The following is a 19,410-nucleotide window of genomic DNA, read 5'->3' on the forward strand; positions in this document are numbered from 1 at the left end:
CTGGGCTGTACAAGTCATATTCATAATCATATTCAGTGTAAAATTGATCAGGGTCATCATCTTAATTTTCTGTGGAAGTGACAACAGCCACTATTCCTTGTTTAGCTTGAAGCTGCTCTTCCAACTGCCTGGTTTTTACTTCACTGTGGGCATGTCTACATGTTCATTAATGCACCTTTGCTACTGCGCATTAAGTTTAGTACCTTTAATATGAGGTACTAGATAACAGTGCAGTAGCTTTGCTAATGTGCAGTAGCAAAGGTGAGCATTTTTTTGTGATGCTTAATGCACAGTAAACAAATTTTGCTGTGCATTAGTACAGTTTTTGCCACGATGCGCTAATGTGCAGTAGAACAGTCCACTGCACATTAAGGCATCTTGTGTAGAGGTGCCCATTGTTTATGATCCCCCTACTCATATTGGGTTTAACTCCCCTGAGTGTGGTCCTAACTGCTGCCTGGCTGTCTTGCAGTTTGATGTTTATGCTTTTGAGCTTAGTACTTAATTTAGCTGCCTCTTACTGCCAGTATCTAACTTGTCAGTCAGCAGCTTGGAGATTAACTCTATCCATTAAAGTCCTACCATCCAAGTTTCAAACCTGTGCTTGTAATTGCTTGCATACATCCTCTTGGGCTTTCAACTGTGCTGTGACACCTTGATACTCCTCTAAAGTTTGTACTTTTTCTGATGTCATCTTTGCCACCATGTACAGTCTTTTAAGGAGAACTGCCTTCTTTCTACATTTTCCCATTTTTTAATTCTTTTTAATCCACCCATCCTATTCTTCACAGAGGGTCCTCCAGGGGTTTGGGGTGTCAAATGTACCCTGTTTCCATACTGTCCCCCCCATATCAGATTGCGTGAGATGGTCCTCCTTTTCCTCTTTATCAGGTAGGGTACTAGTACTACCCATGCCAGACTACTGACTTTTACCAGTGGGGAAAAAATCAAGTTGCAGCCCTGAGACCTCACTTATGCTTTAGCTGAAAACAAAAGTAAACACAGTGCAACCAAATTTCTACCACACTGTGCCAGGCAAACTGAGTTATCCTAAGGCTTTTTAGCCATAGTCCAGGCCTTCCCGGAACTAAGCAATAAAATTAAACAAGCCACAGGCTTAACACCTTCTGTGGCACTGGGAGATGCAAGTGCTGTGACTAGTGTGCTAGGTGAGCTAGGAACAACAGTTTCCATATAAGGAGTGCTTGGCATGATACCAGGGGATTGGACAATTTAGGATGAGAAAAGTTACAAAAGTAATGAACAAACAAAGGAATAGCTGTGTGTAGCATGCTGTGATTCTGGGAGGTCAGATGCAGCTGCTGCATCCCTGCTCGAATAGCCAGAAATTAACATCCCATGCACCCAGTGGAGGACCCGAGGCCTGATACTCCCTGAAGGTTGCCGCTGTAACGTCTAAGGAGCCACTTGCCAGGTTGTATTATGGGGAGGAAACATGTAACATTGTTTAGGGATTACTATTAAAGTTCACTTGATACCACATTGGACAAATTGCTGTGTCAACCCTTGGGGGGTCTGTGACAAAAAGAAATCCTATTGGTAACACCCACAGCAGTCTGTGCCCCACGTTGGGCACCAATTCTGCTACCCAGATTACAGGTAACCTTGTGGGTAGACTACTGATAAAAGAGGCAGAAACAGGTCTAGAGCCCAATCTTTTATTTGCTTGCACCTTAAGACATGAAAACAAACATTTATTCCGAAGTTTGTCTGGCTACCCATGATAGCACAATGCAGATTCTCACCTATACCAACTGAGCAGACTTGAGAAGTGGGAGAAGGGTGGCACACAGATTGGCAGCAGGTCTTGAATTTGCTGAGTTCTCCAAATTTCTCTCCAGCCTATGCCCGATATTTATAGATGGCTGGTTTTAATAGTCTAATAAATGATCTCTGATTGGTTTTATTAAAATGTCTTTGTTTCACTAAAACGTTTGGAGCTGGACTTTTAGAACCAGATCTCTTGTGGATTTGGAAGGTGTCAATTAATTGGGATTTATATCCTTGAGAAAGAAGGTATGTTTCTTACCTCCTTTCCTTCCCCATTGTGGAATTCTGTTCCTGTTTCATCTTTACCTGTAAAGGTTCATGCTACGGTCACTCAGGAACCGACTGTATGAGCATTCTGCTTAGCAACACTTCTGCAGCTTAGCCCACGTCCTTTGAAAATGGCCAAGGCTGGCAACAGAACAGCTCAAAGACACTAAGAACATCCTAACCTGCCACAGGTAAGGGGGGATGAGGGTAGTGTCAACATTTCAACCTGCACTATTCCCACCCTCCTGAATGAGCCCCCCACCATCACCTCCCCTTTCTCCCCCCATAACTCACTCAGGAACTCCCTGGTGCCTCGCAGACCTCCCTGTCCACTGAGCCACAAACACCCCCTGTTGCCCCAGCCTTTCCCCTGCCTACTCATACCTTATCACAAACACCCTTTCCCATCACTTCCCCATTATTGCTGGTAAGTTACAAACACACCTTGTCTCCCCCATCCCTGCATCACTAAGCAGTCACAAGCACCCTCTGTCACCTTATCCATACCTCAGCTAGTCGCAAATTGTCTGTTACCTTTGCTATCCTCACCCGCCTGCATGCAAACATCCCTTTTGTGTCCCTTAGTCCTATGCCAAACATCCTCCTTGGCTGCCTCACCTGTGCTAACTTAGTCCTGCCTTCTGTCATTTCCGTCGCACCTGTCCTGCAGAGTCACAAATACCCCCCACCCTGGCACCTCCCACATCATCATGCCTGCCAAGCCTCAACCTCAAGCCTTCTTGTCGCTCTTTCCTTCCATAGATCCCGCAGTCACAGAATAACACCTGTGACCTCTCCATTATGCCCTTGCCAGTAACAAACATACCTGTCATGCCAACCATCCTCTGCCTGCAGTTGCAAACAACCCCCTGCCTGTCACTGCCACCACCCCTCTGGGCTGTTCATAAACACACCTCTTGCCTCCATCGCTTCTCTACTATCAGCCAGTCACAACTGCTGTCTGTTGCCTGCCACTTTCCCCAGCCAGTCACAAACACCCCCCTCCCTTTGGCTTTCTTCGTCATCAGGTAACCAATGAGACCTGTAACAAAGAAGCAAGAAGCTGCCCCATGCCAGGGCGCAGCTTGCCAACAGGGGTGGGTCCTGCCCAGTGCCAGGGAGAAGTGTGCCAAGGGCACTTTTTTTTAACACGGCTGTTAGGCTGCAGACTGTGCAGGCCAACGGTGCTCTATGTTGGGGCCTGATCCTCAGGTCTGGTCTGTGCAAGGAGAACCTTAGCTGACTCCTCTGCTGTTACGGTCCTTCTGCCAACACAGCAGTGGTATTTTCAACCTGTGAGCTGGTTATCCACACTGAGAGATTGGGTGCCATCAGCACAGCCGCTGTGAATAACTTGAGCAGGAGCACTTGGGCGCTGCACAGAGCAGGAGAGGTAACAACAAGGGTAGGTATGAGTTGTGGCATCCCCATGTACCGTGGAGCCTGGAGAGTGAGGTTCGAGGGGTCTGCAGAGAGGTGTCCCACTGGGGCCCTGCTAACTGCAGAGTGCTTGTAAGCTCAGCACCAAAGGCAAGACAGAGGGACCGTGGATATTGTGTGCCCTCAGGAGAGGAATTGATAGCGAGCCAAGGGCAGCACTCTGCACATAGGCACAGGTGAGAACATGAGACTCTGGTGATCATTCAGGCAACGCGTGTCCTGGCACTGAACAAACCACCCCCAGTATTGCAGGCCTGGTTAAAGCCCCATCACACCATCCCTTGCCCTGCTGCTGTGGAAGTTGGCATTTCAATCTCTGTTGTAGAGTGAGGATAGAGTTTCACACCGAGGCCAGCAGAATTAGTCCAGATGGCAATCAAAGAGGATGGAGGAGATTTTTTTTCTAAATGTAATTTGTATCTGAGGCCAAATTAGCTCAAACTAATTCCAAATCCAAGTCCAGAACCATAAGTGGCCCTACTACTGGCAAACATCCTCCACCCGCACTTGGGGCTTCAGATGTTTTCAAAACCTTTGGTGGGCATCCTACTTACAGGCCCAAGCCCAGAGGCTTGGGGTCCGGATGCCCCCGAGTTTTGCTTGCCCTTAGCCATAAGGCCCTTGGAGCAAGCAAGGGGATGGAGGAGATGAGAAACCTTGAACACAATCACTCTGCTCAAGGCCACCCACCTCCTGCCAGCTCACCCAGCCCAGGTGAGGGCACTGTTTCTGAGCTTTCTCTGAAGGCCATGCCTGTCATTAGTTTTCATGTTTTTTTCTGGATTTTCCCTCTCCTGCACAAAGACCCTAACACAGCAGCCTCAGGTCCAACCCTCCCCTGCTTTAATCAATCCCCTAGGCCCCCTCCTTTCCTCCCAGAAGAAGGGATAGGAGTCCTGGCTTTACACCCTGACTCTAATCCCCTAGACCCCACTGTCCTCCAAGGGCTAAGAGACACAATCCAAACTTCTGAGCAAGGGATATATGCCAACCAGCAACCTCTGTCAGCAGCAATGGGTGCTTGGGTGAGTATTTATAGTGGAGAGGGAGTTTGCTTTGAAGAGTAAGAAAAACAAGATTGGCTAGAACCTGATCTGGGGGCAAGAGCAAGAAGAGAACAGAGTGGGTTCAGCTGCATGGGACATAGGAGTATGTCCCAGCAATGGGAAGGGGTAAATATTGGGTCAGGGCTCTCCCTTCCTTGCTTGGGGCTGGTGGGCATAACAAGGTTGTACCAAGGCTCTGTTCCTTGTATTCATCTGCCTCTCCCCTCTCCACTCTCCCCTCCCTGAGCCAAGGTTAACAACCCTCTTCTCACCACCCAAACCCCATGAGGCCAGGACTGGGCTGTGTGTGGGGAAGGGTCTCTGGGGGGGATAGGTGAGAGGGCTAGGATTAGGGGTAAGAGGCTGTGGGAATAGGTGGTGCCTGCAAGATGGGGGTGACAAAGGGTGACAAGCTGACTTTCCCTTTCCCCTCCAGCATGAACCCCTATGCAGGGTTGGTGAGCTGCCTTCGTGCTTCTTGGCTCACAGGGAAGACACGCCCCATGGAGTACCGGGTCTCCCAGCTGGAGGCACTTGGCCACTTTCTGGATGAGAAGCATCAGTCCATTTTGGATGCCTTGGCCTTGGACATGCACAAGGTAAGGGGAGGGAGGGGCTTGATCCCATGGCTCAGTGGGCTAGGAAGTTGGGGGTTTTCTGTGCTTCCCCTCTAGCACTGGAAGAAAGGAGGCCCCTAGGAAGTGCTGTCTTCCACACAGGCCAGATTTACCCAAAAAGGGCAGAAAACCCTGCTGGGTCAGAGAAACACGACTGTTAACTACAACTTCAGCCCAGGGTGACCGGCTTTCTCAGCCACACTGCCCCCAGGTCACAGAGCACTATGAAAATCTGGAGTGAGGCCAGCACTTGGTATGTAAGGAAGGCCAGAGAGTGTAGTGTTGGGCTTGGAGTTAGAGACACATGACAGCATCCTGCACCAGCTGGCATGTCCTTGGTACTGCAGATGTTATGCTCAGGTCTGGTGCACTGTGGGGTCTAGCTGGGAGATGGTGAAAGTGTTTAAGGCCAAAACCAAGCTATCATCAACCAGAATGGAGCACTCAGTCTCTTGGGCACCTAGCAAAGGTTGTGTCTCCTTTCCAAGCTGCCCTGGAAAAGGAGCTACAGTGTCTGTGCCAATGGATTAACTGAGGTAATTGTAGAGCCATTGGTTATTGCCTTTGGGAACTCGTAGAGGTCAGGAGAGGTCTCCAAAAACAGGAAAAGAGCAGATATAGTGCCTATCTTTAAAAAAGAGGAAAGGGCGAATCCAGGAAATTACAGATAGGTCAGTCTAACTGATACCTGAGAAAATATTAGAGCTTATCATCAAGGAATCAATTGGCAAGCACACAGAGGATAACACGGTGATAAGGAGCAGTCAACATAGATTTTTCAAATCAGTCACATATGTCCAACCTCATTTCCTTCTATAAACAAAGTGAAAGGCTTTGTGGACAGAGGTGGGGCACTGGATGCAAAATGCCTCAAATTTAATAAGGCTTCTGATGCTTTCCCCCTTGACATGCTCATAAGTAGGCCCTGGAAATATGTCCTGAATGAAACTGTTATAAGGAAGGTCCATAACTGGTTGGAGAATCATACGCAAAGAGTAGTAGTCAGTAGCTCAATATCTAGCTGGGAGAAGGAATGCCCTATGTCTAGTACTGTTTAATATCTTAATGACTTGGAGCAGGGGTCAACAACTCATGGGCTATGTGTGGCATCCCGCCTGTGAACAGGCTAGGTCCACTGCAGTTCAGGAAATAGGAAACACCTCCATCCACCTAGTCTCTCTGCAGCATGAGGTTGATATCTCCAGGGTCCTAGCACCCACCCTTTCCTATCTAGAGCCTTTACAGCACCTGTTACTTGCGGGCGGGGGTGGCCTGAGGCAAGAGGCTGGGTTGCAAATACTGGCCCATGGTGGCAAAAGGTTGCCAATCCCTGACTTGGAGGATGGAGCTGAGTGTACACTTAATAAATCTGAGGATGAAACCAAGCTGAGTGGAGTAACAGGCACTTGGTAGGGTTAGGATTCAGAAGGCCTTGATACATTGGGGAAATTGCTTGAAATAAATCAGATGACATTCAGTGAGGACACTTAGGACAGGACAATAAAATGAACAAATCAAAACTGGGGAACAACTGGGTCAACTGCAGTACTGTGAAAAGGACCTGCAAGTATAGTGGACTGCAAGTAGACTAGGAGTCAATAGTGCAATACCACTGTAAAGTAGTGGGATCATCTGCAAGTCACAGGAAGTGGTTCTTCCACTCTATTCAGCACTGATGAGGTGTTTCAGGGAGCACTCTGGCCATTTTTGGATACCACCTTTCAAGAAAGACATGGACAAACTGGAAAGCGTCCAGAAGAGAGCAACAAATATACTTAGAGGTCTAAGAAACATGACATGAACAAAAGTTGGAAGAACTTGGATTATTGAATGTGAAGAAAAAAAGATGGAAGGAAGACTTGATAAATATTTTCAAATACAAAGGTTGCTATAAAGAAGATATTCTTTGTGGCCACAGGCTTAAATTACAACAGGGGAGATTAAGGTTAGCTTTCACAAAAATCTGTCTAGATATAAAGAGATAATCACTGGAAAAAGCTTGGAGGAGTTATGGGATCTCTGCTGTTGGAAGTTTATAACTGCAAGTTAGATGAATGGTTGTCTGGGATGGTCCTGTCTTGAAGAGGGCATTAGATTAGATAACCTCCTGAGATCCCTTTCAGCCATGAATGCTACGTGCCCCCAGAGGCTGAGGGGGCACAGCGAGCTCCCGCCGGTGGCAGCGGCAAGCAGGGAGCTTCTGCAGGCAGCTGTGGTGCTGTTGGTGGTGGTGGTGGTGGTGGGGGTGGCGAGTGCTGACTGGTGGTTGGCGACTGCCTGTAGACGCTGCTGGTAGTGGTGGCAGCGGACAGCAGCGATCGTGGACCACCCACAGATGCTGCCAGCAGTGTCAGCGGTGGTGAGGGGGTGAACAGTGATTGCCTGCAGGCGCCGCCGGCAGTGTCAGCAGTGCCTTTTCACAGGAGGTGCACCACCATGCTCAGGGGATGCACATGCACTCACGTCCGTCCCCTACACATTGCCAATGCTTCCAGCCCCATTTTTATATGGTTTAATGAACAGAACAGTGTCTCTTGGTCCAGAGCCAGAATGGGTACTAACACTGCTGTGTCTCCTAGCCCCAGTTTGAAGCAAAGCTTTCTGAGACTGTCCTATGCAAGAATGAGCTCAACTACACACTCAACAACCTGAGAAGCTGGATGAAGGATGAGCATGTGGACAAGAACATGGTAAGACAGGATGCAGCCATAGTGTTGAGCCAGGGGGAGGTGTTGGGGCTCTTATTCCATGGCTTAGTTCATTCCCTGGCTCCCCCAGGTCCTGAAACTGACTCCCCTCCACCCCACAGGTGACTCAGCTGGACATGGCCTTCATCCGCAAGGACCCCTATGGGGTTGTGCTGATCATCGGGCCCTGGAACTATCCTGTCAATCTCCTCCTGGTGCCACTGATTGGGGCCATTGCTGCTGGTGAGTCAGAGGGTGTGTCCAGTGCAGAAGCTTGACCCCAGCACTGATTGTGCCCCCTGGCTGTGGCAGGGCAATCAGGGCTGAACACAGATCTCCTGTTACCAGATTTAATATTAGACTTTAGGCAATGGCACTGAATTCATAAATGCTTGAACAAGAATAGTCCATTCTCTGAAGAGAGCATCTATTGAGCACAACAATTCCCAACTTCAAGCATACAACGAAGAACAACAGAAAAACTTCACCCAAGCTAAGACACCACCCAGTAAAACACAGTGAGAATACACACAACTTGGTTTAATTTTAAGTGAAATATAATAAACCAAAAAGACAACAGAAAGCCTCTGTGTGAGTCTTACATAGTCCCGAAGGCAAAGTGTCTCCTTACAGCCAGGGATTCAGAAAGTCCTTCTGGAAGGTCTGTAGGTCTTTTTAAGTGTTGGTGGGGGAAGATTCCACAGGCCTTATCTCTGCCCGGATTTTTATAGGTGAATCTGTACCTCCTTCTCTCCTTTGGGTGCCCTCAACCACGGTCACATATAGCACACCCCTCATGTATAGCACACTTCTCATACGTTCAGTGTATTCCAGTTTCTCACCTCTTACAGGTTTTGCTTTGAAATGTATATTCAATCCTTTGCTTTCTTTGGTCATACTAGCCCACACAATCTGGGATCCTCCCCTGCTCCCTTAGCTCTGTCTCCAACATGCACATGTGATGATTATGCCAGGTCTTTGCCAACACTCCTGGGCAGGATTTCTGGACCAGGCCCCACCAGCTCCTAACCAGAATCTCACTCTCATTCCTTTGGACATTTCTCCCTGCAGTGCTCTCTCACTGAGTACTGTGGTGTACTGGGAGTACAGTTGTAGATGAGTCTCTGGGTTGCACAGTGACATTCCATTTGCCCTCTTCCCAGGTAATTGTGTCATCCTCAAACCCTCTGAGATCAGCAGCTGTGTAGAGAGGCTCATGGCTGAAATGCTTCCCAGCTACCTGGATAGGGTAAGGAACTGTACCCTTGCCAGCCTATGGGTCCTTAGGCAACTTACACATTGTCACCTGACACCAATCCCACCTGTAGTGATCCCTTCCAAGGGCTTAGCTGTCCCCGTTCCCCCTGCCCTGTAAGCCCAGCTGTCCTCAACACCATGCATGCTTCCATGCACTCTCAGCAAGCACCAGCAGTCCCCAGTAGTAGATCCATGCCCCTCACTGGCATATGCAGCCAGTATCCATACTCTACCCCATACTTACTCCTTCCCTCCACTCCTCACTTGCAGCCAACTCCATGGTCTGCTTAGCATCACAACAACTAAACCTCCCCTTTCCTGCAAACCTCATGGCCCCCATCTTCATCCCTTCCTGCCTCTTTCCCCTGCATCCAAAATGAAGAGAGCAGGAAAGGAGCTGGGTAGAGGGAAGGAATGGGCCAAGTCCTAGCTTGCACACACATAGTCTCCTCCCTCATTCCAGGACTGCTTTGCTGTGGTTACTGGTGGCATAGAGAAGACCACAAAGCTGCTGGAGAATAGATTTGACTACATCTTTTTCACTGGTAAGTCCCAAGTGAGCCTGCTTCAGCACTATCCTCCCTTCTACCCCCTGGGGGTAGGGGCACTGTCTAACACCTCACCTACTTATCTGTTTCCTTAACCCTGTGGGAGTCAGCAATCAGTCGTCCCCCCAGAGCTGTGTGTGAGGGCACTGAGCTTGTGCCCAGGTCAGGGATCTTGTGCCTTCAGTGTTGTCCTGAGTGCCAGGAGGGGGTGCTGCAAGGGGTGTGATTTTGGCTGAGTGACAAATACCAATGGGTACCTTGGAACAAAGGGTTGGGAGGGCTCATCCAAGAGTGGAAAAAGGCCTTTGATATGATATCTCATTCTGTTCTTGTAAATAAACTGACAGGCTGTGATGTAGATGATTACATGGTCAGGTGGGTGGCAAATTGGCTTAGGGGTCGCACCCAGAGAGTGGTGGTGGACGGGTTGATATCGACCTGGAAAGATGTAGGCAGCAGAGTCCTACAAGGTTCAGTCCTTGGACTGGTGTTATTCAATGTCTTGATCGGTGACTTGGACGAAGGCGTAGCGAGCACCCTGTCCAAGTTCACAGATGTTACCAAATTATGGGACAAAGTTAACATACCAGAGGGTAGGGAGTGGATCCAGGCAGATCTGGACAGGTTGGAAAAATGGGCAGAATGAAATAGGATTCAGTTCAACAAAGACAAGTGCAAAGTGCTGCACCTGGGCAAAAAGAACCACCAACACACTTACAGGCTGGGGGATGACCTTCTCAGCAGCACAGCAGTGGAAAGAGATCTTGGAGTCATAGTTGACTCCAAGATGAACATAAGTTGTCAATGTGACAAAGTGATCAACAAGGCTAACCGCACTTTATCATGCACTAGGAGATGCATGACGAACAGGTCCAGGGTGCTTCCCCTCTATGTGGCACTGGTCAGACTGCAGTTGGAGTACTGAATCCAGTTTTGGGTGCCGCACTTCAAAAAAACCGCGGAGAATCTTGAGAGGGTCTGAAGGAGGGTCACTCGTATGGTCAGAGGCCTGCAGGCAGGGCCCTATGAGGTGAGGCTGAGGGACCTAGATCTCTTCAGCCTTTGCAAGAGAAGGCTGAGTGGTGATCTTGTGGCTGCCTATAAATTCATCAGGGGAGGGCAGCAGGGAATAGGAGATGCTCTATTTATTAGGGCACCCCCTGGAGTAACTAGGAATAATGGCCACAAATTGGTGGAGAGCAGATTTAGGTTGGACATTAGAAAGAACTTCGTCACAGTAAGCATTGCCAGAATCTGGAATGGGCTTCCAGGGGAGGTGGTGCTCTCCCCTACCTTGGGGGTCTTTAAGAGGAGACTGGACAAGTACCTAGCTGGGGTCATCTGACCCCAGCACTCTTTCTGCCCAGGGCAGGGGGTTGGACTCAATGACCTACCGAGGTCCCTTCCGACCCTAACATCTATGAATCTATGAATAAGCTCACCAGGGGATGGGTGGACAACCATCGGAGCAAGCTCACGAAGCATCAACTGCAAAACCAGCAGGTTAGGATGCTCAAGGGAACCCACTCCTACCCCAACCCAGGAACAGAGCTTCTCCATGAGTACAAGGAAGCCTAGGGCCTCCAACAGCACTTATATGCCTGTACACTAATGCTAGGAGTTTGGGGAATAAACAGGAGGAGCTGGTCCTTCTGCTAAACAGAAATTACTATGACCTCATAGGGGTCACGGGAGTCTGGTGGGACTCCTCCTATGACTGAACTACTGGTATAAATGGCTATACCCTGTACAGGAGAGATCATGCTGAAAAAGGGCGGGGGTGTAGCTCTTTACGTGAAGGAGAGCTACACGTTCCCTACAAGCTGAGATTGGCACCCAAGGAGAATGACTGGAGACCCTTTGGGTTAGAATACGAGGGGAACATAGTGAGACCCCTGGAGGAGTCTCACTACAGACCTCCAAACCAGGAACAAGAGCTTGACCAAGAATTTGCCAGGGAACTGGCCGAAGCTGCATGCTCTCAGTGCACGGTCGTCATGGGAGACTTCAGCTACCTGGACATCTCAGGGCCAAATCCAATCAGTCACAAAGCTTCCTTACATGTGTGGATGAGCTCTACCTGTCCCAAGAAGTTTATGGGCTGACAAGAGGCAAGGCACTGCTGGACCTGGTACTGGCCAAAGGGGATAATCTAATCAGCAACCTAAGAATTGAAGGGAAGCTGGGTGACAGTGACCACAAGAAGATCACTTTCACTATCCATTGGAAAGCTGGCAAGTCAGGCAGCAATGCAGTAGCCCTTGACTTTAGAAAAGCTGACTTTCATCAGCTTAGGAGGCTTGTTCTTGAGGCCCTGAGAGGCCACGATTTCACAGGGAGAGGAATTCATGATGAGTGGTTGCTCCTTAAGGAAGAGATCCTAGAAGCACAAGGGGAGTCCATCCCCACCCGTAGGAAAGGTGGTAAAAGGGCTTAACAACCCCCTTGGCTCAACAGGGAATTCATGGACCTCCTACATCTAAAAAGAGAGGAGTATAATGAATGGAGGACAGGAAACACCACTAAGAGGAGTATTCTGCACTGGTTTGCACCTGCAGGGAGCAAACTAGAGAAGTCAAGGCTGCAGCTGAATTTCATCTGGCTACATGAATCAAGGACAATAAAAAGTCCTTCTTCAGGTATGTGGGTGGTCATAAGAAAAACAAGAGCAATATTAGACCCCTGCTAAATGCAGCTGGGGCAGCTGACTACCGACACCCAGGAAAAAGCCAATCTGCTTAATGATTACTTTGCATTGTTTTTTCACCAGCCCAAAGGGACCACCCTGCCAAACATCATGCGGGATGACAGGGATGGAGATGAATATATGCCCACCATTAGCATGGATCTTGTGAGGGAGCATCTTGAGAGGCTGAACCCCCATAAATCAGCTGGTCTGGATAAGTTGCACCCAAGAGTGCTAAAGGAACTGGCAGACATCATAGCACAGCCACCGGCGAGGATATTTGAGAACTTGTGGTGCTTGGGCAAAGTACCTGAAGATTGGAAGAGGGCCAATGTGGTGCCTATCTTCAACAAATGGAGGAAAGAAGACCCAGGAAACTACAGGCCAATCAGTTTGACTTCAATCCCTGGGAAGAAAATGGAAAAAAGTATCAAAGTAACCATTCTTGACAGGCTTACAGAAAGCATCATTCTGAGGGATAGTCAACATGGGTTTGTTGTGGCTAGGTCTTGCTTGACCAATCTCATTTCCTTCTATGACCAGGTGACGTATCACTTGGACAAGAGGGAAGAGGTTGATGTCATATATTTGGACTTAAAAAAAGCCTTTGACCTGGTGTCCCATGATGTCCTCATGAAAAATTTGGGTAACTGTGGCCTCAACTACTGCACAGTCTGATGGCTGGAGAACTGGCTCCAAGGTCAGACCCAGAGAGTGGTAGTTGATGGAACCGAATCATCATGGCACTCAGTGACTAGTGGTGCCCCCCAAGGCTGTGTTCTTAGACCTGTACTCTTTAATGTCTTCATAAACAATCTGGACGCTGGTGTCAAAAGTGAACTGACCAAGTTTGCTGATGACACCAAACTTTGGGGAAGAGTCTCCACACTTGAGGATAGGCTGGTGATCCAGGCTGACCTCAACAGACTTGCAAGGTGGGTGGATGAAAACCTGATGGCATTCAATATGGAGAAATGCAAGGTCCTCCACCTTGGGAATAAAAACCTGTATCACATTTATAGGCTTGGCAATGCTACACTTGCTAGCATCATGACTGAAAGAGAATTGAGGGTCACAGTTGACCACAAGATGAATATGAGCCACCAATGCAGTACCGCAGCTGGCAAAGCAAACCAAACTCTGGCTTGCATCTACCGATGCTTCTCTAGCAAATCCCAGGATGGCATCGTCCCAGTGTACTCAGCCTTGGAGTACTGCATCCAATTCTGGGCTCCACAATTTAGGAAGGACGTGGAGAAGCTTGAGAGAGTCCAGAGGAGAACCATGCGCATGATCAGAGGGCATGAGAACGGCCCTTATGAAGAGAGGCTGCAAGCTATGGGACTCTTCAGCCTGGAGAAGTGCAGGCTCAGGGGTGACTTGGTGGCAGCCTATAAGTACATCAGTGGTGTGCATCAGGATCGGGGGAAACACTTGTTCACCAGAGCACCCCAAGGGATGACAAGGTCCAATGGTCACAAACTCCTGCAACACCGTTTTAGGCTGGACATAAGGAAAAACTTCTTTACTGTCTGAGCCCACAAGTGTGGAACAAACTCCCTCCAGAGGTGGTTGCAAGCACCTACCCTGGACACTTTCAAGAAACATTTGGACTTTTTTCTTGCTGGGATCCTTTGACCCTAGGTGACTTTCTGCCCCTGGGCAGGGGGCTGGACCCAATGATCTTACAAGGTCCCTTCCAGCCCTAATGTCTATGAAATCTATGAACAGAAAACCTGAATCCCTGGAGATCAGGAACAGCCAGTGTGGATTCAAAAAGAGCAGGTCAGGCCTGACCAACCTGATCTCCTTCATTGGTTGAACTCTATGGGTGGGAGGAGAACAGTGGATGTGATATACCTGAACTTCAGCAAGTATTTTGAAACTGTGGCATGGCATTCTCATTAGTGAGATAACAAAATATAGTAGTAATCTGTACCAGGGGTGTATAATATATGGTTTTCAGGCCATGGAAGTGATCCATCCAAACCACAGGGCTTTTCATGGATTGGACCATCCACATCTGTGGGCTGGATTAGGCCTACAGGCCTCCTTGCAGTAGCTGCTGGAGTCCCTGCAGTTGTGGAGTTAATCCCCATGGCTGCCAGAACTGCTATTTCAGTTTGCCTCCAGAACCCAGAGTTAACATCACTTCCAACCCCCTTCCCCAAAATCAGGGGTTTTAGTTGCCTGGGCAACTAAAATTGGTGGCAAGGGAAAAAGGTGGGTAGTAAGCAACAGAGGCATTAAATCTCCATTCTGGAGCTGTGCCAAACCCATAACTGTCAGCTATAGGAATTAACACTGCTGATGCCACTCAACAGTTCACCTGGGAACAGGTATGGGAAGCACTGTAGGCTGGATTTGGCCCACATGGCAAATAACTTTAAGGTTAGGCAAACTTTAAGGTTTGCCTAAGAAAGACACCTCTTTCTTAGGCAAAACTACTGGAAGGAAAATGCATAACTGCTTAGAGCAGTGGTGCTCAACCTTTTTTCTTGGCAGGCCGGATGGGCAGTGCCCAGTCTGTTCATGGGCCAGATGTGGCTGGTGGCCCTGATTCAGTACCATCTGGCCATATGGAGGGGATGGGGGCAGCCCAGCCTGATCCAGCCCTGCTGGGGGAAGGGGGAGTGTCGCACCCCCATCCAGCCCTGTGGGAAGAAGGTGGTGTGGTCTGGCTCTAACCTGGCTGCATGGGGAGAGGGGCTGTAGCCTAGCTCCCATTCAGCAGGGCAGGGGGTGTGGGGAAGAGCATGGCCTAGCCACAACCTGATGGCACAGAGAGAAGAAGGTGTTGTCTGGCCCTGTTCTGGCTGTGCTGGCAGAGGGGGCTGGGAATTTGGCAGTGGGGGAGGGCGGCCACTGCTCACCCACCACCAAATTTCCCCAGAAGACCCGCAGGTCAGATGCTGCATTTGGTATGTGGGATCAAAGTTGAGCCCCCCTGGATTAGAGTGATCATTGTGCTCAAAGAGTTGTCATCAGTGGTTTGATGCCCAGTTGGGAGGAGATATCAAGTGAGGTTCTCCAGGAGTTTGTCCTGTGTGCTAGTATTGTTTAGTAACTTTCTTAATGATTTAGAAGATGGTATTGAGTGGACGCTTAGCAAATGTGCAGATAGCACCAAACTGGATGGAGTTGTTGACAATCTGAAGGCTAGGATTAGGATTCAGAATGAGGTTGGTAAATGAAGAAACGGTCTAAAATTAATTGAATTAAATTAAGTTCAAAATCCTGTGCTCAAGATAGAACAACTACATGTACAAATATAGACTAGGGAATGACTGGCTAGGCTGCAGTACTGCAGAAAAAGACATGGGGATTATAGTGGATCATAAACATAATATAAATCAACAGTGTACACCTGTTGCACCCCACCCCCAACAATAGCATACCACACTGTATTAACAAGAGTATCACTTGTAAGTCAAGGGAAATCATTCTTCCACTCTCCTCACCACTGGTGAGGCCTCACCTGGAGTATTGTGTCTAGTTTTGGACACTGCACTTCAAGAAAGATGTGGGCAAGTTAGAAAGAGTCCAGAAGAGACCAACAAAATGCTGAGAGGTCTAGGAAACATGACTTAACAAGGAAAGTTGGAAGAACTGGGCTTATTTAGTCAGAAGAAGAGAAGACTTAGGATGGACTTGATAACAGCCTACAAAAACCTGAAGGCTGGTTATACAGATGATTGTGATTCACTATTCTTTGTGGCTGCAGGGGAAAGAACATGGAATAGCAGTCTTAAATTTCAGCAAAGGAAATTTAGAATACATATTAGAAAGTTTCTCAGGAGGATGTTAAGCATTGGTGTAAACTATATACAGAGTTTGGAGAATCTCAATCCTTGGAAGTTTTTATGAGCAGGTTAGACAGCTGGATATGTAGGATGGTTTAGTCAAGGATGATCCTGCTTTGCTCCCCCTGAGCAGGGGGTTGGATTAGATGACCTGATTTTCTGTCCTATGATTCAATGAAATTCTCGTGAGCCTGCTCAGGATGGCAAGAACATGTGTCCCTCGCTACTTTCTCCTGCAGGCAGCACCAGTATAGGCAGGATTGTCATGGAGGCTGCAGCTGAGCATCTGACACCGCTAACCCTGGAGCTAGGGGGCAAGAACCCCTGCTACATAGCTGATGATTGTGACTTGCAAAGTGTGGCCAACCGGCTAGTCTGGGGGCGCTTCTTCAATGCAGGGCAGACATGCATTGCACCCGACTATGTGCTGTGCACCTTGGAGATGCAAGAGAAGCTGTTACCTGCCCTGCACCGTGCTATTGCTGACTTCTATGGTGCCAACCCCCAGGAGTCACCTGACTTCGCCCGCATCATCAGTGACAAGCAGTTCCAGCGTGTGCAGTCCCTTATGGATAGTGGACATGTGGCGATTGGAGGGCAGACAGATGAGAAGGAGCGGTATATTGGTGAGAGACCCTGGATTAGGAACATGGATTTTGAGAGAGTGTCCAGATCTGGTTGGCAGAGTAAGAGATAGGCAAAGCAGGGCAGGGCACCTCCATGTGGGAGACCTGAGCTAGTTGGGGAGACAGAAGAGTGGAGTTACAGTCACAGGGCAGGGCCGTGGTGGGAGGGACACCATATGACCCCACTGTGGTGACCTCTGCTCTCCCTCTACAGCCCCTACGGTGCTGGTGGATGTGCCAATGTCAGCACCTATAATGCAGGAGGAGATCTTTGGGCCGATCCTACCCATTGTCACTGTGGCCAACTTGGAGGAAGCCATTGACTTAATCAATACCCAGAAGCAGCCGTTGGCTGTGTATGTCTTCTCCTCTAACAAGAAGGTGTGTGGCTGGGCTTCAGAAGGGGCACCTGGTTCAGGTGAAGCAGAATGGTGCCTAGATGGTCTGTGGAATGGACAGGGATCAGGGCTAAGATGGGTCATGATTAGGATGACCATAATAATTTGAGGGACATCTGGGACAGGATGGACACTGGGGAGCGGGGCGCACCAACACACGCATGCATGTGTGTATATACACATACACACCGAAGTGCACCCCTCCCCCAACCCTGACTCTACTGTACAAATGTCTGTTCACAGCCCAGTGGAGTCTGGACCCGGAAGCAACCCATTGCTGAGCTCCCTGGAGAAAAAGCAAAAGTCCTGGTTTGGCACAAACCTACCCACATGTGCCTGGCTCCTGACTCAGGAGCTGTGTGTGTGTGTGTGTGTGCAGGCTCCCGCCAATCCAAGACTTTTGCTTCAATTTTCTCCAGCAGCTGGGATGCTGAGACAGCCTCTGAAATCTGTGACTGTCCCAGCCATATGGTTATTCTAGTTATGATGGACAACAGTTGAAAGGGTCTGTGCCTGTACTGGGCTTTTACCCACTCATACCTGGCTTAGGAGGGGGCAACATTCAGGCTGTTTGCTGTGACTCATGTTTGGTCCAGTCCAAAGGGAAGAGCTTGACTTGAGTTGTATTCAGGCCTGCACCTGCTCAAGCAGGACGGGTGGCCCCCACACCCTGTGTGAGTCTGGGTGACCCCACTTGGGCCTGATGGAGGAGATCTGGAGTGTGCAAGGTGTGAACTGCAGTTGGCCACAAAATGGAGCTCCCTCATCCTCTTCTCTGCTTCCCCCACAGGTGGTGAAACAGGTGCTGGAGCAGACGAGTAGTGGTGGTTTTGCCAGCAATGACACCATAATCCAAACAACATTGATCACACTGCCCTTTGGTGGGATTGGTATGTCTAAGTCTCCTGACCTGCCTTCCCAACAGTGTTACCTCTCACTAAAAGGTTAACTATAATGGTTAGCTTTCACTTACTGCAGGGTGAGCATGAGCATGCGGGCAGTTACTTCATATTAGCTGACATGGTAGATCCCAACTCCCTTGTACTTCAATGTAAGTGTATCATATTTCTGTACTGCTACACCTTGGATGGTTCTAAACCTTCCCCTGGCTTACAGCCTCAGTTTCTTCCTGACCAATTTGTACTTGTTTGTTCTTCTCCCCGCATTATCTTATAGTATCAGTGGCTCATCTCCTTTCCTGGTGTTCTCCTTGCTGCTTTGTTTACAAAGAGCAACCACATTTCCTCTCAGTCTTTCTCCGGTGAATTTAAACAACCAGGACTCTTTAGTCCTTCCCACCATTCTCCCGATCATCCTTCTTGCTGCCTTTGTATCTGCTCCAGTTTGAAGTCATCTTTCTTGAATGTGGATGACCAGTACTGTGTTCAGTTTTCCAGACAGTCTTGTCCTGACCCTGTCCTCTGGCATGAATACTTTCCTCTCATTACTGGCAAGGCATCTTCTGCTCCATCCTAAGACTGCATTACACACATAACCCACAATAGCATGATTTCTATGACTATAGTTTTTGTGCCTTTTCCTTAAATCTCAAGCCTTATCTGCATTACAAACCCCTGAGCTTCTTATGCCTGGTGACTTCACTGACTGGCCCCCTTAATTTCTCCAAGTTTCCTCTTTAGAATTTGAAAAGCTTCATTATGGACCTTAAAAATCTTGTGATCATTTATTTTCGCGTACTTTCTACCATCAGCTCTTCCATAATGTCTTCCTTTGTTACCACATCTATGTCTAAACTAGCATCACCTCTTCTTGGTTGTGCTGTGGGGGTAGTGGGGTACAGTCCTGCCCTCATCTTGCTGTCTGTATGTTGCAGGTCCGAGTGGCTTGGGGAAGTACCACGGCAAGTTCAGCTTTGACACCTTCTCTCATCACCGTACTTGTCTCATGCACCTCATGGACCAGGAGAAATTGAATACACTCTGCTACCCACCTTATGCCCAGCACAATCCAGAGTCTCTGCTATCCACCTCTGAGATCAGGCGCAAGAGCACCTGCAACCTGCTGTGATGGGAAGTGTGGGCTGGCCTGGCTGAGCCCAGCTGCATCCAACCTATTGCCATGCCAGCCTACTGAGTGCACACACCTGCGACTGCACAAGAAGGGAGAAGGTCTGTTGAGCTAAGCCCTATCTCTCCCTACCCTGGCTGACCAGGAAAATAGTGTGTGTCCCCTGCCCTTTTTCCACCACAAGCAGATGTCTCTGCTCCCCCCAGCCTCCATCCC

At 48.8% G+C, this 19,410-nt stretch overlaps 1 protein-coding gene across 2 annotated transcripts; it reads left to right on the plus strand.

Annotated features, from left to right (window-relative positions):
- Nucleotides 1-4,482: 4,482 nt before the first annotated feature.
- Nucleotides 4,483-19,194, plus strand: LOC102385864 (aldehyde dehydrogenase family 3 member B1). 2 transcript variants are annotated; one of them, XM_006033421.2, is made up of 10 exons: nt 4,483-4,523; nt 4,981-5,143; nt 7,741-7,851; nt 7,971-8,091; nt 9,012-9,097; nt 9,569-9,650; nt 16,382-16,768; nt 16,983-17,149; nt 17,957-18,056; nt 19,001-19,194. In XM_006033421.2, exons 1-10 carry the CDS (start codon nt 4,483-4,485, stop codon nt 19,192-19,194), a joined length of 1,452 nt encoding a protein of 483 aa, XP_006033483.2. The 2 variants fall into 2 exon arrangements, with proteins under 2 accessions (XP_006033483.2, XP_025071012.1); XM_025215227.1 differs by lacking the exon at nt 4,483-4,523 and having other exon boundaries at nt 4,982-5,143; nt 9,569-9,654; nt 16,386-16,768.
- Nucleotides 19,195-19,410: the final 216 nt, after the last annotated feature.

This window comes from Alligator sinensis, unplaced genomic scaffold (assembly GCF_000455745.1).
Source record: "Alligator sinensis unplaced genomic scaffold, ASM45574v1 scaffold998_1, whole genome shotgun sequence".
Taxonomy (NCBI): Eukaryota; Metazoa; Chordata; order Crocodylia; family Alligatoridae; genus Alligator; species Alligator sinensis.

Excerpts from the sequence above, each read along its gene's own strand:
- LOC102385864 (XM_006033421.2), top strand. The coding sequence starts at position 4,483 with ATGCCAACCAGCAACCTCTGTCAGCAGCAATGGGTGCTTGG. Across the intron at positions 4,524-4,980 it reads CAGCAGCAATGGGTGCTTGG|CATGAACCCCTATGCAGGGT; the intron begins GTGAGTATTTAT and ends TTTCCCCTCCAG. Across the intron at positions 9,651-16,381 it reads TGACTACATCTTTTTCACTG|GCAGCACCAGTATAGGCAGG; the intron begins GTAAGTCCCAAG and ends TTTCTCCTGCAG.